Below are 27846 nucleotides of genomic sequence, written 5' to 3'. Positions count from 1 at the left end.
CTGGGAGGCGTGTCTTTACACAGTGGCGGCACCACATCTAGCGCCACTTAGCTGTCAACACGGTCACTAATGACAGTGTGCGTGGAAGGAGCACGGCAGTAGTGGAGTTCGGGGCCGTCCGGACACTTTTTTCTCGGCTGTTTTCTCCCCCAATCCCACTCAAACTGTCGCCATGTCGCCCACACGCACGTAAACGTGTCATGATGCAGCGACCGGAGCGCAAAGCCTCCTGGGAAGTGTAGTCGACTCGCTACCACAGTCATGTTCGCCGAGGAATAACACGGTGTAGCCCCCCGAAGGCGCGCCACATCTCGCTTTTTCCATGGACAACACGTCCATCATAACACAGGTTGCAAATCCCAAAGAGGAGGAAAGCATTTGCGCGAGTCAAGACAAAGGTAAGACGTACATTTTTTTTTCGTTTATTATGACACGCTCCTCCCCCCCCCCCCCCCCCCCAACCACCTAATCGTGTGTAAAATGTTGCACGGTGCAGAGGGCACACAATAACAAGTGCTCGGACTCCACACCTCCGTTGTTGACATAAAACCTCCTGTTATATTTAATATCGAAACAAAATACACTTGATTTGAACGATTTCTGCCATGTTTTGTGTGTGTGTGTGTGTGTGTGTGTGTGATTGCACAGAGCTGCTTCTATTGCAAGAGGGGGCGGGTACTTTCAGCCCTTGTTTATGTCGCTTACTGACAAAACATTTCTGGATTTGCCTCGAGAAAGAAACGAAATAAAACAAATACACACACAAATACAGCTTAGCGACCAAAATACTTACGCCCATGTGTTTATTATAGCCTGCATTATTAATAATGCGCAGGGTTTTTTTTGTGTTTTTTTTTTTGGCACAGCACTGACTAAAACAATGCATTTTAAATATATATATATATATATATAAAACATTAAAAATAAAATATGCATCCATCCATTTTCTACAGCGCTTTCGATTCGCGGGTGGGTTGAAGCCTATCCCAGCTGATTTTGGACTAGTCGCCAGTCAGGGCACATATAGGCAAACAACCACTCACACTGATGGACAATTTAGACTCGTCTTCCATAAACCTAACATGCATTGGTTTTGGATTTTGAAACGAAGTCGGAGTACCCGGAGAAAACCCACGCAAGCGTGGGGAGAACATGCAAAGTCCACACAGGGAGGACAGAGATTCGAACCCGGAATCTAAAAGCTGCAAGGCAAAAGGCTGCAAAATAATACATACAGTGGTACCTCGACTTACCAATGATCCGATTTACGAGTTTTTCAACATACGAGCTGTCCTTTGCTCGATTTTTAAATATTTTTTATTTTATTTTTATTTTTTGGTCTTAAATTGTGAGCAAAAATTTGACCACGAACTTCCCAACACACAGCAGAAAATTATTCATGAAAGCAGATCTTTATTGCTACTCCCAGTTGAAGTTTAACACTAAACTTAAATAAAATTGCACTTTAAATTACACTTTAATTAAACCACATTGACTTTGTCTTACAAAAGTCCACTAGCTTAATGCTAACACAGAATGCAAAACGCTTTAGATGGGCTAACAGAATTAGCATCGATGTTGCGGTATTTCTAAATCTTTCAACAAATTATACTTGAAAACAAGCGTTCGCAACACATACTGCTAGAGCACACAAAAAATACTCACAGGCATGTATTCTTTATGCTTTGCAAAAACAAAAAACCCTGATAATTTTACTGCAATTTATTTGAGACAGTCTTCTTGTAGTATGTCTGTTTTTATTATACTGCCCTCTGGTGGCCAAGGTGCACACACCAGAATGAGGAGCACAATGTCCATTGAATTATCATGATGCACAAACTGTTTAATTCTTTACATTCTGTTGAATGATGTTTTACTGTATGTTTTATGATGAAGAATACGGTATAATGCAATTTTTCTTAATTACAATGTTTTTTGTTGTCGTTTCTTGGGGCACTGGAACGGATTAATGGCATTTTTGTTCGTTCTGTGGGGAAAGATTTGAGTGTTTTACGTTAAGAATATGGTCAGGGAATGAATTAAACTTGTAATTCAAGGCACCACTGTATATAGGTATGTGCTGACTATTCCAGTTGCTGACCATCCTCATCAATGGTCCAGTGCAGCTCAAAACACAAACTTGAGAACAGAATACACCATGTCACACTGTATAATCAACATATACTGACACATAGATGAATAGTAAATACCACTCAAACATGAATCAAGTGCTTTTCCACAAAATGGACCCGACACAGTGGATTAGTGAAGGGGAAGCACTGTTTCCTGCTGTTATTTTTTTGCACTAGAGTTCACCATGTGTCAGTAACAAATCCCTCAGGGAGTTTTTTTTGGGGAGGTTTTCGGTTTTCATTAACTTTGGCACTAATCTGAGCAGTGCCATCGACTGAGCGGTAAATCAGACCCGGAGGATGCTTTTTGGCTTGGCATAAGTGCAAAGCGGGGCACGATATGTCTGCTCGTGGGCTTGTTTGTAACACTTGTTTGCTTCTTCAGTTGTATACATCACAGTAGATACAGGTAATGGATTTATTATGCTGTGTGTATTATCTTTTGTCACAATGGCAAAGTGTCACAATGATATCGTATGTTGAATTCCTCTGCAATTCCCATCCCAAATAACAATGTGAATATATAAATATCGGGAGTTGCTCGATTCCCAACCCTTCCCCCCTCTCAGCGATTTGATTATCGAGTAATAGTAATATTATCATTATCATCGCTGACCAACTATCGTGACAGTATCTTACGGTGAGTTCCTTTGCAATTCCTACCAATATTATCAATGCGATACAACATAATATTGATGTGTTGTCCCAAAATCCATCCCGATGACCGCACCAGTGGGGGTCTTCTGTAGACAGGCCACATGTCGTAGCCCCTCGTGTGGGAGAAAAGGTCACCCTACAGCAGTCACCCTCCACTGAGCTCCACGTGAGCCACTCTCATGACTCAGCGAATGCTCAGTTGGCATCATTTAATAGACTTAATAATACACAATTTCAATGTCTGCATCAGCATGACCTTTATTCCACACCCTGCCATTGTTAGTATGTGTGGAAGAAATATTTAACCGAGGTGCACAGGATGAACGTATTGTATTCTGGTGCTGGCTGGTGGCCCAAGATAAATGTTCGGATGTTGTTGTTTTTTTTAAACGTAATTCCCAGTGAATAATGCACGCTGATGAAAAAGTAAGGCATATGCAGAAGGAAGCAGCTATCCGTAAAGTTTTTAAATTCTTTGTTTGTTTTGGGGCGGCACGGTGGACGACTGGTTAGAGCGTCTGCCTCAAAGTTCTGAGGACCGGGGTTCAATCCACAGCCCGGCCTGTGTAGAGCATGTTCTGTCCGTGGCTGCGTGGGTTTTCTCCGGGCACTCCGCTTTCCTCCCACATCCCAAAAACATGCATGGTAGGTTAATTGAAGACTCTAAATTGCCCGTAGGTGTGAATGTTTGTACGAATGTTTGTTTGTTTCTATGTGCCCTGCGATTGGCTGGAGACCAGTTCAGGGTGTACCCCGCCTCCTGCCCGATGATAGCTGGGAAAGGCCTCCAGCACTCCCGCGACTCTTGTGAGGATAAGTGGCTCAGAAAATGGATGGATGTTTTGTTTTGGGTCAAATGCACAGTTTGCGCATGATGTGAAATGTCCCCCTATTCACCATCAACACTGTGCAAACGATCAAAAAATAATGAAACTGGTTCAAAAAGACAGCAATAAACAGTCTGTGAAAGAGCGGCAAGAGAGAAAAAAAATATACAATTTTAAACACTATAAGGGGATTAAAATGAATCTAAAACATACCTTAAATAAATAAATATGTTGTAGGAAGTGGATATATATAGTAGCCTTAAAAACGAATACAAAATAACATTGAAAACAGTCGTACTTTGAAACACAAAAACGTAACAATGAAAAACAAACAGTACAAAAATTCATTCATCTTTTGTTCCGCTTCTCCTCACGAGTGTCGCGGGCGTGCTGGAGCTTATCCCAGCTATCTTTGGGGGGCTAGAGGCAGGGTACACCCTGACCCGGTCGCCAGCCAATTGCAGGGCACATAGAAACAAACAACCATTCGCACTCACATTCACACCTACGGACAATTTAGAGTGTTCAATTAATGCATGTTTTTGGGATGTGGGAGGAAACCGGAGCGCCCGGAGAAAACCCACACAGTCACGGGGAGAATATGCAAACTCCACACAGGCGGGGCTGGGATTTGAACCCCGGTTCTCAGAACTGTGAGGCAGATGTGCTAACCAGTTCCTCACCGTGCCGCACGCTACAAAAATATACTTTTTAAATCCTATTGTGGAAACTGCGCATACTGTATAGCGCATATTTGAATAAATACAGAAATGCAACTCTAAAACTATTAAATATAATGACACAAAAACCTACAAATATATTTTCCATTTATTAGATACAGTATATAGCCTTAAAACTAGTTAAAAAAATAAATTTAAATGGATAAAAATGTGTATTGAGTAAATGAGTATTTCCGATGAAGTCAATGTTATTTTTATTAGAAGTCCCGTCCCTGTACCCCCCCACCCCGATTTTCTTTAAATAGTAAGGACATTTAATTGTCCTATTGTAGAGTCTGCCTATTGTCAGTACAGACAGACAGTCACCATCCCCCCTCAAAAAAACAAAACTTCATATTTTGGATAAACAGAAAAATTATTATTATTTCTTTTATTAAATGTTTTTATTCGACTGATACAATAATTTCAGACATGTTAAATGAATCCTACTGTACCCCTTTTTTTTTTTTTTGACACACACAGTGTGAACCACACACATATAGTACACACATTGAATATTTCACAGCAAGCTATTTCAGAGTCCTATCAGTTTCATAGTGAGTGAAGACATCGTCGTAAGTCATTAGAGGCGAGTTTTATTCGACTTTTGGTCAGGTGGAGATTCTATCTTCATGCATTATGGATGACGTGAAATGAAGCGAGCCTGGGAATGATAATTTGCTTGGTTACCCTCCACAGAACAGGCACTTCTAGTATAACATCCCAATGTCAAGCCTAGGTCACGTTTTGCCACAGACATGAGCGCAAAATGAGATACAGTGAATATTAGAAGTCTACACACCCATGTTCCAATGCAAAGTTTTTGTGATGAATAAAAAAATGATTCCAAGATAAATCATTTCAAAACTTATTGCACCATTCATATTTTTGATAAGGGAAAGACAAACAACTGAGATAATGTGGTTACACAAGTGCGCACGCCTTCTTATAACTGGGGAGGTGGCTATGTTCAGAATGGTAAACGGACTGCACTTATATAATCAACCAATCACATTCAAACTAATGTTAAATGGGAGCCAGCACACACTACTAGGCTTTTCTTGACATTTTTTCCTTTCGAGCAGAGAAGCCTGAAGGTTTTGGGCTAACGTGTTATTTATCTTGATGTAATTTTTCACAAAATCATAAAAATACTGGCATTTGAACCGAGGTATGCAGACCTTTTATACACACTGTATTGTAGCCTCAAACAGACGCTTATTTCTCTTCCTGACTTTTTTGGGGGCGTCCCTCTCGGAATGATGCAACAGCGCGTAATAAGCGGACCCTCGCTTAGCGGGGCTTCAAAAGGCTTCTTCTCGTCGAGAGGCTTTTGCTGTGATATCTCCACACGCCGAAAGCTCTGAGTGGATGAGCCAATTACTTCAATCAGATTAGCCTTTTAGCTCTTCAATCCTGTCGGCTGACGTGACGATGACAGACCATAATAATGCGGTCACTAGCACAACAAGCATAAGTGCTCTCTTCGGGCTGGGAAGGTCTTGATTTTAGGGGATTTGTGGCACACAGCCAAGGGCAAAAACTTGGTTCAAATAAATTGTGAATTGGAGAGTTTTACATTTTCTGTTTCACTTGGCAACGTGAACTTTGGCAAGCATGAACAACCCATGCCTGAAAAGACACAGGAAGTTGTTTTCAATTGTATAGACTATAGATCTGTATGACTAGTTACAAAGTAGTTTTTGTACAAAATCCTACTTAATTCATGTGAGAACAGCTATGAAATATTTTGTACTTTTTGGGGGGTAAGCCCAAACGTTGCCTCTGTAGTGGTCCTTTGAATATTTTGAAAATTCAGCCCCTAAGCCATTTTGATTTAGCAACAGGAAATTTGGTAGGCGTGTCTATCATGAGTAGACCTGCAAAAAAGTCTCAAGTCGCCATGCCCAAAAAGACGCAGGAAGTCTGCCATCTTGGCTCAAATTGGCTATGTTGGCCATTTTCAGGTGTCCTTCAAACACAAACCACTAGAGATTTTGTCCAAGTGCTATCAAATTTGAACTACGTATGCTAACTAGATAGATAATTGACGCTAAACTGTAATTCATTTGAGTTTCTATCATTGCGCGTGGCAACGAAGTTTGATGACTCGCCATGGGATTATTCTCTGACCTTATTGATTTCAAAAGCTGGTTGGATTCAAGATGGCAGAGGCAGTATGGCAAATCGGCATAGGTTTTTCACCGCTCAACTGGTCACAACTTTCAATCAATCTTCAACCTTCCAGGGGAGCAAAGCACTTTATCGATTTTAAAGGATAGGTGATTCCAAATGACCAAGGTAGCTCTGATAAAAAGGTCACATTGGGGGGAGGGGAGCACTATTGATTTGAAAGTTTATCTGACTGGATGCATGTGTTTGTTTGTTTGTTTGTTTGTTTGTTTTCTTTTGGGTATCTAAACAGTGGTTTTCATCATGTGTGCTTTCCACCGGGCAATATGGCTTCTCCCCTCCAACAGATGCAATGTCATCTCTGAGGGCGTCTCAAGGCTGCAAATCAACCATCAGCAAGAAAGGTGCTGTTCAAGGTTCATGGGCGGGTCTGATGAGGAGCCGCTAGCCGTTAGTCATGAATTTTCTTGACGTGTTTTTTTTTTTTGTACGTGTAGGTTATCCCTAAAAATGCCATATTTGAATAATCTGGTATCACAGCAGCGAAGAAATTTAGCAACCACTTGCCGTACCCTTCTAGGCTCCACTGAAGGGGGGCTGAAAACAATGACAATTGCTCAATGTTAGTGAGGTCAGGATTTAGTATGGAAGGCGGCTGCATGTCAATCCGAAACTTCCCTGCTCGAATCGCGCTCTAACGTCAATATCCCGCTGACAGGCAGCGGAATACCAGCGCCCCTTATTCCAGATTTATGAGTCTATTCCAGAGGAGGAGATGATCTGCACATCGGTGGGGAGCGTATAAAAAGAAGGTTTTATTTATTTATTTATTTTCCAGTGCCGCACCGACTAGCTGATAGTGAAGAAGCCAACGTGTGTGTTTTGTAAGCTCCGTGACTGATGAGCCTGTTAACGCTCTCCGCCGCTGCGCATTGTTGCTATTTATGTCTATTTACATGAAATTGAGTTCCACGATGCAATGTTTGTCAGCTCTAAGGAAGAAAAAGGATGTATTGTTGTAGAGCAAAGCTTGTTTGTTGTTGTAAGTAGCCACATCACCCTTAAACTCTCACTTTTTATTGTTGTGTGGCTTTCCTCTTTTGCCCTCGCCGGTCTCTTAGAATTATTCATGAGATCACAGCACTTAATCAATAAATGAATCAATCAGCGGTTGGGCTAGCCCACCTTGTTGCCCATGAAACGTAAAGGAGAGTAGGAGACATATAATAATATTTTTTCAGCAATTGAAAACAGTTTACTGGTCTTTTAATAGCACATCTGTTATATTCTTTCATCAAAATACCCTAAAGTATCAAGAATGATACTTTTATGCTCGTTGCACATTTTGTGTCTCACTAAAATGAGCCCGCGGCACGGTGGCCGACTGGTTAGAGCGTCAGCCTCACAGTTCTGAGGACCCGGGTTCAATCCCTGGCCCCGCCTGTGTGGAGTTTGCATGTTCTCCCCGTGCCTGCGTGGGTTTTCGCCGGGCACTCCGGTTTCCTCCCACATCCCAAAAACATGCATTAATTGGAGACTCTAAATTGCCCGTAGGCATGAGTGTGAGTGCGAATGGTTGTTTGTTTGTATGTGCCCTGAGATTGGCTGGCAACCAGTTCAGGGTGTACCCCGCCTCCTGCCCGATGACAGCTGGGATAGGCTCCAGCACGCCCGCGACCCTAGTGAGGAGAAGCGGCTCAGAAAATGGATGGATGGATGGATAAAATGAGCCCATTTTGTAGCATGCAAGTGACCGACTGTATAGACTCTGCCCCATATGCAGTGGATATGAAAAGTCTACACACCTTTGTTCAAATGCCAGGTTGTTGTGATATAAATAATTTCAAAACGTTATCCACCATTAATGCGACCTAGAAAATGTCAGGAAAAGTATAGTAGAACATCTGAAACTTTATTTTAGGGTTAATCAGTGGCACTTTAAATGGTGGCAGGTGTGTGCTGACTCTTATTGAACATGAGTTTGAATGTGATTGGTTAATTATGAACACAGCCACACCCCCAGTTACAAAAGCTTCACTTTTTCAACATTTTAGGTTACAGCTTTAATCCCAAATGAAAATGAAATGCAATAAAAGATTTTATTTTGTCCAAATTTGACACAAAACACTCCATAATGACATGAAAATGGCACAACTGACCAAAGATAAGTTTGCGAAACTTTTGTCAGGCTGTAATTGTTGCCAAAGGGGCATCACGTATTGAGCAAAGGCTTTGTATAATTATGTACGTGATTTCTTAGGGTTTTTTTTTTTTTTTAATAACTAAAAGATTTAAATTCACACTTGATGGATGGGCAGGCATGACAGAGACTGTATTATTTGTAAACAAGCAATAAAAAGTAAATTTTCACAGTATGTCCCTTGTAAATCTTCATCTTAGCAAGACCATTTTATGCTTTCAGCTTTGTTTTCGGGAAGGCCCTTTTCAATAGCTGTTCCGCTATTGTTGATTTGGTTTGAGCTACACTTAAAACACTTTATTTTTTTTTTTAACAGAACAGTTTCTTCTTTCCAGTTAAAATATTAATGGCTTTTTGCTTCAAAGGAGAATGTGCCTCAATGAGGAGAAGAGTGTGTTTTACTGGAAGTTGTGCAGAGGAGAAGAAAAAAAAAAAGGATTTGGAAGGTGGTTTCCTTGATCTCTTTTTTTTTAATGTATTTGCTCTTTGGTGTGTGTTTGATGTTGGAGAAACTTCCCGCAGATTCAAATCATTTCAAAATATGCTTCTCGGCTCTTTGAAGAGATTGTTTTGCCGTCGGATTCCGAGCATATTCCAGTCCTCGCCAGTCAACAAAAACGAAACCTCCCAAGTTTTCCTATTCTATTGTCACAACAATCGTTCCCGTAGGAAATAATGTCAAGGGAATTTATCTGTCTCGAGACATTGGATTGGCTATCTTGAAGGCTCCAGCTAAGAGCTATAGCAAATGGATGGCGAGATGGTGTGCAATTGATCGGGGATGGTGGAATCAAGAGTTCAGAACATTCAGATCCAGAGGATCCTATCCTTAAAAAATATTTCAAACGTAACAGTTGATTTATTATTTGCTCTCTGTAGTCTTTCACGGAAATTAAGCCAAACCCACTTATTCTTAACCTTCCCGCTAGTGTAAAAATAAGTTAGCCGCACAAAATCTTCCATCTTGCCGTCAGTCAGGAAAACAGCACAGTGGATGTCAGCTCTGTGGGTGGGGAGGAACTTCACAGTCTCGTTGCGTAACTGCAGCAGCACAGTCTCATCGTGCTCATTATTTCTTCCCTGAGCTCACAGTGTTTTAATCCGCCACCCTCCCACCCCACACACACACACACACACACACATGCACGCTTGTCATCTCCTTCATATCAGGCTGCACTCGAGAAGCAGCTGTCATCCCCCCATCGTAAAGCTGCAACACAGGCACACACAACACGCAGCTCGCGTAATTATATGATACATAGGCATGTGACGGCACATGCCGTGGACTTTTTTTTTTTTTAATTCCATCCATCCATTTTCTGAGCCGCTTCTCCTCACTAGGGTCGCGGGCGTGCTGGAGCCTATTTAAATTTATTTATTTTATTTTTTAACTCAATGGACTACTGTTGTACCTTGAGATATGGATCCATGAGTTTTTCAAGCCCTTGTTTAGACACATTTTGGCTTTGAATTGCACGCAAAAATTTGATATACTTGCGCTGTATGGTGGCAATGAGCTCAACTCCCTTTACAACAAGCAGCAGTTTGGCAGATAGTGAACAATTCTTTGAAAAAGTGCCTTCAAGATGTTTATTGCCACTCCCAGTTGGAGAATACTGTCAAACTAACCTTCAAACAAAAAGAATTACCCGTTGTGTATTTAAAACAACCACATAGCTTTGCCTTCATAAAGTCGAACTAGCTTGATGCTAGCAAACATTGCAAAAGGTCATAGACCGTTAATGAATAGTATCGATGTTGCGGATCTTTGAAGACAAAGGGTGGAGCAACACATGTAGACACACAATGTAACAATACTCAAAGGCATATATTCTTTATCCTTTGTGAAAAATGACCAATATTACCGCAGCTCTCTAAGTCAGTTGTGAAAATGTTCTTCCTGCATGTTTTTGTCTGTATTGTACCGCCCCCACGTGGCCAATGCGCACACACCAAAAGGAGCACCACAATGTCTATTGAAGCAATGAAGAAAATGTGGCAAAAACTGTTTAATCCTTTACATTCTGTCAAATTATGTCATTACCCTGTTTTTATGAAGTACAATATCATAGAGCATTTTTGTCTTTGTTAAAACACATTTCAACCTTTTTTTAGTTTTTTTTTTTAGGGGGGCTGGAACGGATTAATAGCACCAAAATTCATTTCAACGGTTATCATGACTAACTGGCGATAGGAGCGATCACGTTGCACATTGCATGTCTTTTCATTTATTTCCTTCTGCAGTCCTGTTCATTTCTATTGTGCAAGGTAGCGGCTCGACACTAATTTGCACAACTGCTCTGTATCGAATATAAAATGCATATTATAACGAAAGAATGTGAATGGCGGTGCATGAGAAGACAGCGTTTTACATAAAATACACTACTTCATGGTGCACTGGATGAAGTGCAGCCTCAGCTCATCTGACACCACTTGACTTCACCCAGCTGTGCATGTCTGTGTGTGTGTGTGTGTGTGTGTGTGTGTGTGTTGTGATGATGCACAGATGCTTTTTGGTGTAAATACTGCTCTCGAAGCCAATTTGGTTATGCAGTTATCATCAGTGTGAGCTCTGGTGTTACAACTCAGCTTGGGTGCGAATGAGTTCAAAAATGTTGTAGAAATCCATTCAAAAAGGGAATTAAGCATTTCACAGTGTAAGAAATAGGCTATGTTATATTATCTCTTTTTAGAACTTGATTTTTTTTTTTTACCTTGTACAACATTTATGTATGCGTTTTAACCACGTGCTATCTCTGAAATGGTGCCCATTGCCCGATGTCAGGTGGCATACCTGTATACTGAATGTTGTTGTGCATTAAATATACCTGTAGCGTCGAAATCCCCGTGGCTACACTGATATTTTATTTTGGTGTTTGTTAAGTACACAACGCACACAGCCGTGCCATTTCAACCTGACCCTGTTTTTCCATTTGAATTATTAAAGCTCCAGCTCTTGCTATTACCTCCACACGGCCTCCAGGTACTGACTGACCTCTTTACCTGCATGGCCGCTCAACCACGACCGCCAAGCGGAAAAATAGATTTGCTCGTTTTTGGAAATAACTGTTGAATCTAGGAATATATATATATTTATATGGAATAAGGTATTGGGACAGTTTGACATTGTGCCTACCGGACGGAAAAAAAAGGCTTTTTTTTTAAAGTGACACATATTTGAAATCTTATTTTTTTTAAATTATAATTTAAAAATAATGTATAATTTTTTAATCATGTAAATCTTTGCATGGATATGTGTAAATTTAATGTCTCATGTCACACCAGGGGTCATCACCATAAACTGTATTATTTAAATGTTTTTTTCCACTTAAGATAATAATTAAAACCGTGATTTTGTTATTAATGAATCAAGAAATATAATAACGTGTATATTGGCGTGAATTGTCTGCAATATTTTATTATTATTTTTTTTTACAAATAATATATTGATTTTTATTGTATTTTTTAAATTAATATTTCACTCCCTCCACTCGTGTTCTTGTGTGGATTACATTGTCATCACAATGAATAGAAATAGAAAGATGGAAAATTTGATCTACTCTATAATTAACTCAGTTTAATGTGCTAAACATAAACAAGTCATGTCTTGTGCTTTTTAAAGCGACTGTAAACAAGGCCGCCTCAGCCAGACATAAGCCCAGGATCATATTCTCCTCTCCCTCTCGGAAGCCTGGCGTCATTCCAGCCTTCGGGTCACGGGGGTGATTATCTCTTCCTGTCAGGAATGCTGAGAATTTCCTGCTTTTTTTCCCGGCCTGGTCGGTGGGTTGCGCCGATCACGTGACGCCGAGACCGGGCTGCCATTGGCCGCTGTTGATCTTCCCCCACCGATGTCGATGTTAGGTAACAGGGCCCTTGAAAGGGAGTGTGTGTGCTACGTTGGATCAAGTGTGTTCACAGGGGGAATACAATGGTGTGGACCTTCTCTAGCCATTCCTAGCCATTAATGTGGTGAATGTTTTAGTGGATGCTTTGCGTGTTTGCAGAAACATGTGGACTCTCAGCTAAGTTGTTTGTGTGCAAACGGCAGAAAGGAAGGCGGCGTTCAAATGAGGAGAAGGTGGAGCTGGTATAGGCCGTCTCACCACAGGAACTCTCCCGCCCATCTCGAAAACCCCGTTGGTCCGCCCTTTCTGGCGGGAAATATATAGAAGTCCCAAAAATGGAGACAGGAGAATAACATGTGAGGCCATCTGAGGAGGAAGCCTTATTCAAACGTCTTGAACATGCTAAGCCACGCCCACGGAAATGCAAAGTGGTCAATCACAGCACAGCGTTTTCAACTTTCCTGGCAGGGTTGATGCATTTTTTTTTTTTTAAATGAAATGAAGAATCAAAACAAATTAAACCCAGGCGGCTGGCCGCATAGCTAGTTTGATGACTGGCCAAAAAACATGAAATGGAAAAACCAAATGTATATACAATATTTGCATTGATTGCACTGACTTAGGCGGCACGGTGGAAAACTGGTTAGAGCGTCAGCCTCACAGTTCTGAGGACCGGGGTTCAATCCCCGGCCTCGCCTGTGTGGAGTTTGCATGTTCTCCCCGTGCCTGCGTGGGTTTTCTCCGGGCACTCCGGTTTCCCCGCCTCCTGCCCGATGACAGCTGGGATCATCGGGCAGGAGGCGGGCTACACCCTGAACTGGTTGCCAGCCAATCACAGGGCACATATAAACAAACAACCATTCGGACTCACATTCACACCTACGGGCATTTTAGAGTCTCCAATTCATGCATGTTTTTGGGATGTGGGAGGTTTAAAAACAGATTTAACTCCTAGAAATGCATGCTTTGGATTAAAAGCTAAATAAAGGTATGTATTTAAAAATATATATTTCTTCATTTTTTTATTCTGTTAATTATAAAGTAATAATAATTAACCAATGATTTAAACAAAAATATTAAATGGTTATCTTTTTTTTTTAATTTAACATTTTTATTTTAATATTTGCATGAAATCAATTAACCATGTCTCAAGAAAGATGAATACAAAATCAGTAAATGCATTTTACTTAACCAATTTTAGGGAAAAAAATGAATTAATGCATTAAATATTACATGACTCTTGATAATGTCAATGCTCGGTGGGCCGGATTAAAAAAACAGAATGGGCCGTATGTGGCCCATGGGCCATATTTTGTTCACCACTGGTATAAATTAAGGCCTGTTTTTTCCCAAATCTAGTAATAATTATGTTTAGTTTTGTTTGACACTGTCATTAAGACTTTCATAATATGGTTTGTTATATTATTTTTGTGCTGCACTTATTCGATGCACGTACAGTAATATCGTACTGGTACCGGTGTATATTTAGTAGTTTTGTGGGAAGGATCCATATTGAGCTGTAGACTACAAAGATGCTGAGAACAAAGACGGCGTACTGCCCACGTCCTGTCGGATGCAGTCGGAGAGACCCGGGCATGGTTGAGGCGTCAATGTGAAGGCGGCTTCAGCACGCATGGCTAACTGGACTGCATGTGTCACATGGCCGGTTGGGCACATTAACCAAGATGAGGCGGCAAAACGCATCGGTCCACTGTGAGGCGCAGATCTGTTGATTGCAGCAGGGTCGCATTCCCAGTTTTACTCAAGCTTTGTTTGGCACGTGTATCATGAATAGAAGAAATAAAAGTACCCATGCCTGAAAATAGAGGTAGTCTGCAATTTTGGTTTCATGCAGTCAATTTGAACATTTCCAGGAAATTGTGCGAGAGATTTGGATTAGATTAGGTTAGCTTCGATTCAACTTTATTGTCATTACACGTCACAAGTACATGGCAACAATTGGATGAAATGTATCCTCCGTTATTCACTGAAAAACTCCCCGTTTGCTGTTTTTGTGCTCAGGCTAAGCAATAACAATATTGCTTTGGTGCCATCTTGTGTCATCTAAGTGCCAAGGAACTGTTGAAGTGAGTCGAAGAGCTCCGCATAGACAAAAGTAGTGCATTGGTGCCATTTTTGGGCATCTTTGTTCCAAAAGACTGTCGAAGAGAGCTGAGGAGCTTCATTTAGACGAAGGTAGTGCCTTGGCACTGTCTTGAGACATCTCGGTGCCAAGGAACTATGTTGCAGTTGAGGTAATTAACACAAAAGTAATGCTTTGCAGCCATCTTTCGGCATCTATGGGAATTATAGAACTTTTAAAGGGGGTGCGTCAATTACTCGTGGATTTTCACTTTTCGCAGCAGGGCTAGGTCCCTATTCCCCACTAGTAGCAGGGTTGCGGGGGCACACAGAGACCCTGTCTTGCCGCGAATAGCGAAAATCTGTGAATAATTGAGTTCCTGTAATTTTGTGTGGGTGGAGCATGGCAGTAGAGCTTGATCATTCACGGTAAACCAATTGCGATTGGCTGGCAACCAGTCCTGGGTGCACCTGCCTCTCGGGTAAAGTCAACTGAAATTTTGTAGACTCCAACTCACCCACTACCCTAATGTGGACATGCGCTATTGAAAATGGATGGATGTTTTTCCATCTTTCCAAGCTCTATCTTTTGCAGTAAAATGCATGCTCTGTAGGGTTTAAGTCTGGAGATTGACTTGGCCACTCTAATACCTTCCAGTTCTTGCCGCTCATGAAAACCTTACTTGTTTTGACAAGTTGTTGTTTTGCATCACGGTGGACTAGTGTTATGCAGATCTAACAGTTCTGAGGTTCGGGTTTGAATCACGACGCGGGCTTTCCTTTGTGGGATTTCATTTGATGGAGGGCTGTTCTTTTTTTGTGCCTCCGCTCCATTTACATCTCCTTTCTCTTCCAGTCTCCCAGTCCAACAGCAGCCTCAAGAAGCACCGCAGTCGGAGCATTTTCAGCCCCTTCTTCTGCTGCTTTCGCAACTACAATGACTACCACGTGGAGCCGCCGCCCGCCAACAATAAGACTCACGCCCTGCCGCCGCCGCCACCTCCCGAGGAGAACGGCGCTCCTCCCAAGGTGAAAAGCGCTCGTCTCTCTACATGGTCTGCGCTCTACACTTACTGTTGCCAGGAGCTTGTTGATGTGTTTTTTTAGTCTTCCTGCCGCAAATGTTTCCAGCTGCTTCAAACTCGCTGAACCCAGAGCTTGTTTACCATCCACGGCTAGCAGGAACCGGCCCACTGCCCATGTAGCGTTCCGCGCGATTGAAAACAACACCCTCACTTTCAATTTGTAGTCCGCCCAGCAAAGCACATACACTACTCAGAAAAAGTTACAGAATTTCGGGTGAAATGTCAAGATGAATCTAACATGCACTTTGACCTTTTCAGGTTATAGTACTTGAACCTTCTCTAAACATCCCAGTGTTCAATATTTCAGTAGTTTTTGCACAACTTCCTGTTGCGCTGAACAGCAAAACTCACAGCAGGTGTTTGATCTATGACTGGACCAATACATTTCCTGGTTAAATTAGAATTGGTATTTAAACAGTCCTCTTCATCATGCTGTTCACATTGTGCAACAGATACACAATGACCAGAGGATTCACAAAACGGTATAGAAGTCCTTGTGAGGACCTGTTGTGAATTTTCTATTACAACTCCAATTCCAATGAAGTTGGGACGTTGCCGCTTGCATGCAGTGATTTCTCCAGATTCTCTGAACCTTTTGATAATATTCTGGACCGTAGATGATGAAATCCCAAAATTCCTTGCAATTGTACGTTGAGGAACATTGTCCTTAAACTGTTCGACTATTTTCTCACACACGTGTTCACAAAGAGGTGAACCCACCCCATCTTTGCTTGCGAATGACTGAGGAATTCAGGGAAGCTCCTTTTATACTCAATCATGTTCCCAATTAGCCTGTTCACCTGTGGGATGCTCCAAACAGGTGTTTGATGAGCATTCCTCAACTTTATCAGTCTTTTTTGCCACCTGTCCCAGCTTTTTTTAGAATGTGTTGCAGCCATAAAATTCAAAGTTAATGATTATTTGCTAAAAACAATCAAGTTTATCAGTTTGGACATTAAATATCTTGTCTTTGTAGTGTATTCAATTAAATATAGGTTGAACATGATTTGCAAATCATTGTATTTTGTTTGTATTTCTGTTTAACACAACATCCCAACTTCATTGGAATTGGTGTTGTAAATTCAAGTTGGCCTTGCGACCACTCGCCCGTCTCTCTCGATGTCGCTTGGTCGCCGTTAAACGGGTCGCGCATAGCAAAGGACATTGCACGTCATTGACAATAATTATTGAAGAATAGTAACCATTTGAAATGTTTATTAATATACTGTAAACTGTTTTAGCACTATAATTACCGCTCATTAAAGTTGAGTATTTAAAGAGTACACCATAGTAGCATAGGGTACAATTTTCCCGTGATACCGCGAGCATTTGACACGCCCCAAAATGGTTTCTAATTGCTGATAGATGCCACAGGATGGCAGCAAAACACTACTAATGAAGCTCCTCCACTCACTTCAAAATAGTTACTTGCCACTAAGATGGCGCCAAAGCAATACTTTCGTATTAGACAAGACTTTTGTCTCAGCACAAAAACAGTAAATAGGTGAGTTTTTCAATGAGTAGGCGAATCTGCAAATTATACTGCAGTGATATTAGAATAGTTAACTTTTACAATTGTGTGACACTTAAGAACATTAAAATCTTACTTTGCCTCTACAGATGATTGAGTTACAGTGGTAGCTTGACTTAAGAGTAACCAAGCGCGTACCTGAATTTATTATTATAGCAACTCAATTTTCGACATGATGGTCCACTGTAGCTTTTTTCTTTTTTTTCCCCATTTCCTACAAAGTGGACTGTGTGTTCAGTGTGACGGATTGAACCCCCCCCCCCCGGCCACTCCCTCGACACAGTTTGACCAGTGTAGCGTGGATGTGTGAAGCTCAAGTTCCAGGCAGCGGACGAAGGCATTAAAAGCCTTCCAAAACGCTAAAAACGGAACGAAAAACAACTTTGTCATCCCTCCTCGTGTTTACCCGAAACATGTCTCGCGTCTAGGCCAGGAATGCGCAGGCCTCGAACCTCGCTGTCGAAAAAAGTGGAGTTAGTGCCCCTCCCGCATGTTTGTCAGAGCCCAGTCCAGCTGTATTTGTACTTTACAGGAGCTCAGTCGTTTGCTTCCTATTGACATGCATCCCGCTCCCTTTCACTCTCTGTGCATTTATTGATTACAATATTGATGTTCTTGCAGCGATTTTATTTTATTATCATTTTTTTCTTTTTTGCTCACTGCTCTCCTCTCCTTCCTCCTCTGTGTTTACCTCCTCCAGTGTGACCAGGTGCAGGTTGCCCCCATCCCCAGTGTATGTATTATTATTATTATTATTATTATTATTATGTTTCCCCATCATGCTTGCTTTTGCTTGTAGGATTGTCCTTCACCATTCAGGCTGCATGTTTACAACCATCAATTCTAATCAATCGTACACAGTGGACCCCGCATACTCGAGGCTCGGCACCCGTGGATTCACCTATCCACAGATATTTTTTTCCTTTTTTACGCAAATATCTCCTTGTTTTTCATTTTTTATTATTATTATTATTTTTTAACTATTCGCGTTCAGGGTCGGTCTCCTAACACCCTACCCCAGCGAACAGCGGCCAATCTTCCTTTGTTCTGTTGCCATTAAACTTTATGGAAGGGTGTGGTATGAGGAAAAGAAAAAGAAAATAGAATGAGCCTTTATTAGTCTCGCAATGGGGAAATTCCAGTTTTACATCAGGGTAGGAGCACCACTCAAGAATAATGTGAAATAATAAAATATCCCAAAATAGCAATGTACATATTTACGACCGCAGAATTTGAGCAGCAGTGTCTACGTCTTCTGTATATAAATAAATACCGTACATACCATGTATGGTTAAGTGAAGCAAGAATAGTCAAAATATACATGTATCAATAAACAGGCTGTATACAATCATTGAATGGCAAACTATACATGAATACAGTAAGTACAACTATATATATGCAGGAGTATATTTGAACAGCAGCAAGAATAGTCAGCAGCATTGTATGTTGCAAAAAGTGTACATGGCTCAATGAACAGTCTATATATACATTACGTGTTGAAAGGCAAACTATACATGGATAAGAAGATAGTAGCATATATGCAGAAGTGAATGTGAACAAGTGCAAAAATAGTCAGCACCATTCCACTGTACGTCGCAAAGACTACTCGGGTGTCGAGTCAGGTCAATAGTCAATATTTATAAGCAGTTGTGTATGAAATAAGTGGACTGGAGCGACAACTTCACAGTACATGATTAACTCACATGTACAAGATCTATGCTAGGCTATGCAAAAAGCAGCAATAATAGTTAGCGGCATATACGTGATGACGATAAATGGATCAACAACAGTATAATGTAATTGCGGGGGGAAACAGCAGTAGGAACATTGTGCTGTTCTTTATCGGGATGGTTTGGCCTTGGCGGAGGTCTGCGCTCTAACTCTGTGCCATTTTAGTTATGATAGGATAATACATAATGATTTTCCTTTGAGCCCGACTGCTGTCTGGCTTCACATTGCATCAACAAATGGATCTTCTGAGAAGGCTTGATTAAATGAGATGATCCGTCTGTTACAGTACATTCAATTGTCAGTACACTGCATTAAGAAGACTGGTGTCCATTTTTTTATTGTTTTTTTTTGCTTCAGAATCCATGCCGTATTTCTGAAATGATGCGAAATAAACACACGCGTTAACATTAGCCCAGCTTGTTGTTCTGAGTTTCAAGCGGTATCTCGAAAACACAGTTTTAGTGTGTCGTTTTGTGGAACTGCACGCGTCGCATTAAACACGATATCATTCAAAGTCATTGTTGTGCAGTTGCTCAGAGCAGGTCCCCGACGATAACTGAAAAATACATTATAGATTTCTATGTTGCAGAATGTGCGTGCGCTTTTGCGTGCACGCGTGCCCCCTGCGGCCATACCATCTGTCCCGTCGCGTTCGTCTGTCAGTCTGCGGCTCGTTTGGCAGAAAACCCGAGTGCTCCTCATTTATTATTTTTTTCTTTTTTCCGCACTGTCCCCGAAGGCAGCACAGTCACAGAGTCACCATGAGGTCACCTTAAGCAGCCACTTTGTAAAGTAAAATCGCAACAAAACTACAAGCACTACTAAGTAGAAAAACAGAAGTGGTTGCATGTGTATACGGTTGAATATATAGACATGACTAGATTAAATAACGAAACATGTACAGTATATTTAGAAACATTTCGGATTGCATGAACTCGTGCTGTCGTTGCGTGCTTTATCTTAAGAGCGATCATCTATGCAGTTCATATAGAAAATATTCATAATTTTATTTGGATTAAACTGTTCATTTCATTCTTTAATTTTATTTGAATTGTATTTATTGTACTAATTACAGTCCCTCAAGGAGAATTTCAATTTACACTCTGCTGTTCATAATAAGTCTTTATGAAACATTTGACCCATTTTAGGTGCCTCTCTTAAATATTATCCTCGTGAAACTACATCTTCGTAGTACTGTATATTTAAATAAAAAAGTCAATGCAAGACAAAAAAAATATTTGTTACATTTCTATCCTTATTTTAGTGTTTTTTTTTCTTGAGTTCATCATTTAAAAATAATAGATTTTCCCATGACTGTAAAGCCCTGTAAAAGGCAACATCGTGTGCAAGATACTCTAAAATTGGGGGGAAAACATTAAAATTATACGTTGAAAGAAAAGAGATCCGTGTTCATATTGGCACTTTATTTTTTTTCTTCAAACTGCGATAAAAAGGAACCAGCTCACTCAATGCTCTGCGATTTGTCTGTGTGACAGCCGTTTCCTCTAATGAAACTGTGAAATTCGTTCAAGTGTGTGTGTATGTGTGTTTGTTTGTGTGTTGCCTTCGCAGCCTCCAGCCAAGTTCCTCCTGCCTGAGGTCAGTATAGCAGACTATGGCAGGAACTGCGTGGTGATCGACCTGGACGAGACACTCGTTCACAGCTCTTTCAAGGTATGGTGCCGTAAAACCGCGTTTAATGAAACCCTTTTTTCAATGTATTGTGCTATTATCATATTTTGCCACGTGTTGTTATTTGCTCTCTGAAACCATTGGCATCGGTGATCAGAGTGTAAAGCCTCCAACCCAACAAGAAGTTTTAAGAAGTTACGGCGTAGTAGTCGACCCATAATGCATTGCGCCCTAAGCCCTGTTTATACAGAACCTGTTTGTCAGGTAACACCGCAAAAGCAGCACAAAGAGGCTACGACGCCCTGGAGCCGCAATATTGCTGAGTTGACATTCCGCAAAAATCAAACAATACCTTGTAAACGAAAATAAAACATATTTTTTTTACCGTATTGGTGCATCATGGGATATATTGCTTTCGAGTGATCATCGGTTGTTTCTCTACTTTTCAAGATGCATTGTCGGATATAGTGTGGGCAAATTTTGTGCTCAAGGGCTACATGTGCTTTTAAAAATGGACAGATGTGGGAGGTCATTTGTAGATGAGAGAAAAAATTAAATAGAAAAAGTTCAAATGTGTATGTAATCGTAGTTTTAATAATTAATGAATTAATTAAATACTTACAGTAGTTTTATTTTGGTTTATTTCATATTTATAGTTAAATGTATTACAATTTTAATTCATTTTATATATTAAAATAATACACAATTTGAATACTTAGAGTAATTCTCCTTTTTGATTTGATTATGTATAATTTCATTAACAAGTGATTTAAAACTTCCCAAAAATATTTTACATGCATACATAAGTGTCGTATTTTACTGATGTTTTAATTTGATGATTTGATGAGACGACACCATTTTTCCACGTGGGTGTTGTGTATAAACGGCACTGACGAAGAAGGAAAAAAAAGCGGAAAAATACAGTACCAGGATGGAAGAAGAAAACAAGAATGTTTGTCATTTTAGTCTAATTTCTTATGATGTATCAAGTAAGACAAACGCAAACAAATGAGACTTTTCTTCATGATTTGATGACTATACTCTGCCGGATAGTTGACTTTTTGCAGTGTCTTATGGTGGACAACAGTACAGAGTGTAGCGGGTCCACCCATTAGTCACAGTCACATGTGAACAGCACGAGGTCACGCGCAAACACATGGGAGTGTCCGGCAGGCTGTTTTGCTGTACCAATCCGTCAGAAATCACCCAAACAAAACAAAATGAGCGACCGACGATGCAGCTTCTTATTTACAAAGCGATGCCCAAATAAATGCTCACACTTCGTAAATCAACAGGAAATGGATTCGGGCCATGCTATAAATCAAAAGCGTTCAAACCGAAAAGCCTGCGGAACTTCCTGCACATTGACGTCTCTTTGGGAAGGTTCGTAGGTTCAAGCCGCTTTAATCCATGCAAATTAGAATGCTGTACAAAAGCGAGATGTGTATGGAACTGCGGCCAGAAATAGCCATGTTACATAACACATGTGTAGCAAGTTATACTGCGTGTTATGTATGAGAATGCTACTGCTTCGCAGCCACTTACAACACTGGAAGTGCTTCAAATATTATGTGACGTTATTATGAATCAACCCAGATTAGCATTCTGCAATTATCCTGAATTGCAGTCAGAATTAATTCTAACAGTAATGAGCTCATGCAGCTGTTGGCTGAGGGAGAATTATTTGATGCAATTGTTGTATATCCATTTATTTATAAATGCACAACTTACGATGTTTATTTTTTCCAAAATTATTTTTAGTTTCATCATTTTATATTTTTTTTGTTTAATGTTTCCATTTCTTCTCATTGTTTTTTTTTTATAATGTTGTCATTTTTTATTTTTTAATTATTATTATTTTGGTATATTTTGTTTTTTGTATTAATGTATTTTAATTTGTCATTTAATTTTCTGTCTATTGTTTTCACATAGAATTGATTGTTGATTTTTAAACATGTTTTTATTGATTCCCATTACTATTTCTTATTTTATTAATTTGTTATTTTATTAGCTTTTTTATTTTAGTTTTTTTAGTATTCATTTTTCATTTTATTTTTCTAATGTCAGTTTTTAGTTGTATTTACTGTATTGACACTTTTAGAAAGGTGTTATTTAGTTAGTTATTTTTATTTTTTATTTTATATTTGTATTTGTTATTTTAAATTATTTTTACTGTTATTTTTATGTTTTGTAGTTTCTAATTTTGTTAGTTTTTTATTTTCAATATTTCCTTTATCTTTTTCCCATTATTTAAATTATTGTTTGCTTTTTTGTTTTAATTATTTTATTAGCATGTACTATTGTTTGTTAGTTTTTTAGATAGTTCTTAATTTATTTATGTATTTTAAGTTTTGTTTATTATATTGAGACCTTTGGAAAGGCGTTATTATATATATTTTTTGCTGCTTTTTTTTCTTTTTTCATTCGCACTATATTAATACATAGTTCAGAGAATGGCTGTGGATCATGGCCATGCAGTATGTTAGGACATCAGCAGTGGCACGCAGTTTTAAAGCTATTTCAATACCTACAGTTCCCCCTGCTGGCTGAGTTTTAAACTGCACTACCTGTAAGTGCTGTAGTAGTAGTAGAAATGATAGAGATGGCAAAATCTGCTCCAGGGTCAAACTTAGGCCATTATGACAGTGTTTTAGCAGTGTGTTAATTGTCATGCCAGTGTAAAATAATACCATTTTTAAAAAGGTAACATTCATTTGATTATTGTTTCTTTTGGATTTATTGTTATGTATTATTGATTTATTTTCTCTTTTCAACCAAACTCAGCCAGATATTTATTTTTTATTTTTATTTTATTTTATGACTGAACCGTCCGTATATTGTAGGACTTTAGGGGTGTTTTATTTTTTTCACCTCTGTCATCGGGAAGTTGAAAAGTCCATAGTGTATCCAGACAAAGGATGTGGACAGTTACTAAACATATATCCATTTTTGCAATGAGCAATTTCTTTTCGTTCAAATCAGAGTGCAATCAGACATTTTGATGAATGATGACTTATAATCCTTCTATCGTCCTCATCTTTTCTATACATCAAACTATCCAATCAGCTCACAGCATCCCAGCCCATTTATTCCTTCTTTCATCCCCGTTCTTCTTCTTATCCTCCACCCACATTGGTTCCTGCGCTGCGCCTCCTCCACTTCCTCCCCAGAGTCTCACTCACAGTGTTTTTCACCTCGGCGTGCCCCCGACACTCGTTTGTGATTGATTGGATAACTCCACGTCATCTTCTTCTCTCTTCTCTCTCAGCCCATTAGCAACGCAGACTTCATCGTTCCGGTGGAGATTGATGGAACTGTTCATCAGGTATGCGCTCACATACGTTCAAAATACCAAATTAAGGCATAAACATTTAGTTTCCACCCCCCCCCCCCCCCCCCCCCCCCCCCCCCCCCCCATACAATTTTTGAATTGGACATATTGCTAAAAGACAGCAGACTAGAATAATTATGTCATTTACAAAAGTACATCTATTGATAATTACTATAACATGCAACTGTTTTTTTGAAGCGCATTGATTTTTTTAATTTTTTACATTTTTATGTGATTCATCAATTATTTTTTGTTTTGTTTTATTCATAATTGTGGTGTGGTTATGAAGTTATATTTTCTATTATTTTATTTCTAAATTACAGGAATAGGATCATTTTACATGATTTCTTTTTTGCATTCATTTTATTTTTAATTGTGCAATTTTACTTTATTCTAATTTTGACTTATTGTCAATTGTCTTGTATATTTAAAAAATAATGTTGATATTTTTATATTTTATCTTATTATTTTAGAATATTTGTTGTTGTTATTATTATTATTATTATTATTATTGTTGTTGTTGTCGTTGGATTTTTCTTTTGACTAATTGTGATGAAATATTGGACTGGATGATAACATTTTCCGGCCATGTGGAAGCAGCAGACGTCATCGACGTGTAGCTGCGACCTGGTTCAAGTAATCCAGGATAGGCTTTCTGCGTCCAACTCAGCCTCTTCTTGATTACTTGCACTGGGGAGCAGCGGCTATTCCGCGAACACCCGCCGAGCACCAAGGCACCGGAAATATAGATTATTATGAAACTGGTCAAATTTCCCATCTAAGGTATGAACTAATGTTGTATTTCAGGTGTACGTGCTGAAGAGGCCTCACGTGGACGAGTTCCTGCAGAGGATGGGGGAGCTGTTTGAGTGTGTCCTCTTCACCGCCAGCTTAGCCAAGGTCAGCACTCAAGTCCTTGAAATATCCTCACAAAATCACAACAGCTGCTGTAAAAATATGATTTAGTCAGATTTTGGCCTACCTGAAACAGGTCAATATTTTGAAATGGTAAAGAAGAAGATTAATAATAATAAATATTGTTCGGACGATCAAACATAATATAGACCCCCAAAAACTAAAGTAAAATGAGCATATACAGTATTCATATTTTGTCCCTGCTTCAACTAAATCTCTAGATTTTTGATCATGAAAAAATATTACCCACACTATTTATCCAACATCAATAGTGACACACATTTATTGGTTTAGTAGTAAGACACCCTCACCCAGAAATGTGTCAAATGTTGCCGCATGCTTTGAATGGAAAGCCTGTCGTCCAATGGGACATTTCAACACCAAGGGGTGGTATGTTGTGGGAAATAGCTTGAAAATGGCACAAAATATAACCCCGGTCCGACTCCTACTGACCCGCCGTTTTGCGTTTTCAGTACGCAGACCCCGTGGCAGACCTCCTGGACCAATGGGGGGTGTTCCGCGCTCGACTCTTCAGGGAATCCTGTGTGTTCCACAGAGGAAACTACGTCAAAGACCTCAGCCGGCTGGGCCGAGAGCTCGGCAAGGTCATCATCGTCGACAACTCGCCTGCCTCCTACATTTTCCACCCCGAGAACGCCGTGAGTCCGCATGCCGTCCTCGGCAACGGTTTCCGCTGTAGTGACCGATGTGCAAAACTTTATTGACATCAAAGACACACATATTGAAGAAAACCGCTTTTGAATAGCTGTTCTCTGTCGTGACTGAATTTGACAGCAAGAATGATGTCTGTAGAAGAAAATGGCTTTTAAGTAGTTGTTCGCTGTAGTGTCTAATGTGCAACTTTGACACCCAAGTCTCATGCATAACGACATTTAAGCTTTTGAATAGCTGTTAACTGTCGTATCTGATGAACAACGTTTTTGGCATCCAAGACTCACACATATAGGGGAAAAAAATATTTTTGAGTAGATGTCTCCTGTAGTAACTGGTGCACAAATTTGACGTCAAAGACTGATGTACAGAGAAGAAAAAAAGAAACTTATCATTGTAGTTATAGATGCACGACATTTTGGATGTCAAAGACACACATATTGAGGAAAATGGCTTTTCAACAGCTGACCTCTGTAGCGACTGATTTGCAAGTTTAACATCAAAGACAGGCATATAGAAGAAAAACCATTTTTGAATCGTCTACTGTAGTGACTGATGTGCACATTTGACATTAAAGTCTCACATTTAAAGTAGACGAGTACTGATTTTTGAGTAGCTAACGACTTGTGACTAATGTTTCATTTTGGCATCATGAATGATGCCAACCAAATGTGAATTGTTGCTGTCGTGACCGATGCAGAGCTCTTTTATGCGATTCAAGACACATGCGTTCAGAAGAACACAGCTTTTAGAATAGCTTTTCGCTGTTGTGACTGATCCGCAAAATTGACATCCAGACTGATGCAAATAGCAGAAAGCGGCTTTTGAATCACTGTCCTCTGTAGTGACTGTTGTTTTGGTTCTGTGAACTAACCAAAGTTGTGTTTTTTCTTTTTCCCCTCTCGGTGTTGGTGGGTTGGGGGTGCTCTCCCTCAGGTGCCGGTGCAGTCGTGGTTCGACGACATGGCCGACACGGAGCTCCTGGAGCTCCTGCCGATCTTCGAGGGCCTCAGCAAGGAGGACGACGTTTACAGCCTCTTACAGAACCTGAGGGACAGGTAGCGGGAAGCGGACCCCTGCGTAACCCCCCCAAAAAGACTCCATGTACATACTCCATGTTTTTAAGAGGAACACATACTTCAAACAAGTACTTTTTCTATCAAAGTCATATTTTAGTTACCAAAAAAAAAAAAAAAAAAAAAAAAAAACAGATTGTGTTCCAGTGTGGGTGACTTTTTTTTTTTTTCTCGTGCAATATGTTATTTTTTCTTCTCTTTCAGAATGAAGTGCCTTTACTTACATTACTGTGCTCGTTTTCTCATGTCGGGTGTAGGGGGGCGTTACTCGAATCCCCCCGCTCTCCCTGCCAAAAAACAAAGAAACAACGAAAAAAGAAAACATACAAGCTAAGCACTAATCTGAATTATTGCCACACTATTTAAAAAAGAAAATATGATTTTGTTGGATTAAATTAATGACAAGTTACTGTTTTGAGTGATTTCATTTCTTTCTGAGGAAGAGCATCAGCATCCACTGATTAAATGTTGAGAAAAAAAAAACTTGATTAGCATAGATGATATGAAAATCTATTTATTGGGGGGTTCAGCAAAAGGTTTCGGGTGCATAGTAATATATTGAAAAAAAAATCAAAATGGTACTGTACAACATGATTAAAACTGCAAGTTTGCACACACTCCTTTTGTGCCATTGTGTGTTGTTCTCGTAGACTTCTTATAAACTAATGATGACACTTTTTTTTCTCGCAACACATATAACAACTATTCCTGTAAAATTATGACCACTTTGTGTTTTCGCACATAATCCATCTGTTCTCGTAAAATCACTTTATTCTTAAAATGGTGATTTTTATTTATTTTACATTTTTTTATTGTTTTTTTTGTCATATAAATTTACTGTTGTAAAATTGCAGCTTCTGTTAAAATTCCGACTACTCTAATAATACTACTGCATTATTATTATTTTAATTACGGGATTCTCATAAAATTTAGATTTTTTTTCTTGTATGTGCAATAGCACAACTCTATTCCTGTAAAATTAAATTCAAATATTTTTCTTTTACTATCCTAACATTCCCATAACGTGAGACTATTTTATTCCAATAAGAGTAAGAATTTTGCACAAAATAATGCAATATTGTTGTCATAAAATTCTGTCTTCATCCTTGGAAAAGTATGCCTTTTTCTTTAAATTTAGGAAATTTTTCTTATAATGTTACTTAATTCATGTAAATTGAATTTTTTTTTGCCACAGGTAAAATGTTTCTTGTAAAATTATACCCTTTTCATCATAATATTCTTACTTAATTCATGAAAAGTTATTTGTTGGCCCAT

At 39.5% G+C, this 27846-nt stretch overlaps 1 protein-coding gene across 2 annotated transcripts; it reads left to right on the top strand.

The window, feature by feature from the left end:
• The first annotated feature begins 47 nt into the window (after nt 1–47).
• Nucleotides 48–27191, top strand: ctdspla (CTD (carboxy-terminal domain, RNA polymerase II, polypeptide A) small phosphatase-like a). Of its 2 annotated transcripts, XM_061757500.1 has the most exons (8): nt 48–398; nt 15455–15627; nt 17915–17947; nt 20518–20619; nt 23846–23902; nt 24716–24808; nt 25297–25482; nt 26432–27191. In XM_061757500.1, the coding sequence occupies exons 1-8, from the start codon at nt 323–325 to the stop codon at nt 26555–26557; spliced, it is 846 nt and encodes a 281-aa protein (XP_061613484.1). In that variant the 5' UTR covers nt 48–322; the 3' UTR covers nt 26558–27191. The 2 variants fall into 2 exon arrangements, with proteins under 2 accessions (XP_061613484.1, XP_061613485.1); XM_061757501.1 differs by lacking the exon at nt 17915–17947.
• Nucleotides 27192–27846: the final 655 nt, after the last annotated feature.

Source organism: Phyllopteryx taeniolatus, chromosome 20, assembly GCF_024500385.1.
Source record: "Phyllopteryx taeniolatus isolate TA_2022b chromosome 20, UOR_Ptae_1.2, whole genome shotgun sequence".
NCBI classification, from domain to species: Eukaryota; Metazoa; Chordata; class Actinopteri; order Syngnathiformes; family Syngnathidae; genus Phyllopteryx; species Phyllopteryx taeniolatus.
This window is presented reverse-complemented; position numbering and strand designations above follow the sequence as displayed.

Bases quoted from the DNA above. Each gene is read 5' to 3' on its own strand.
- ctdspla (XM_061757500.1), top strand. From the start codon at position 323: ATGGACAACACGTCCATCATAACACAGGTTGCAAATCCCAAAGAGGAG. The intron at 24,809-25,296 runs GTCAGCACTCAA...TTGCGTTTTCAG, and splicing joins TCACCGCCAGCTTAGCCAAG to TACGCAGACCCCGTGGCAGA. The intron at 25,483-26,431 runs GTGAGTCCGCAT...GCTCTCCCTCAG, and splicing joins TTTTCCACCCCGAGAACGCC to GTGCCGGTGCAGTCGTGGTT.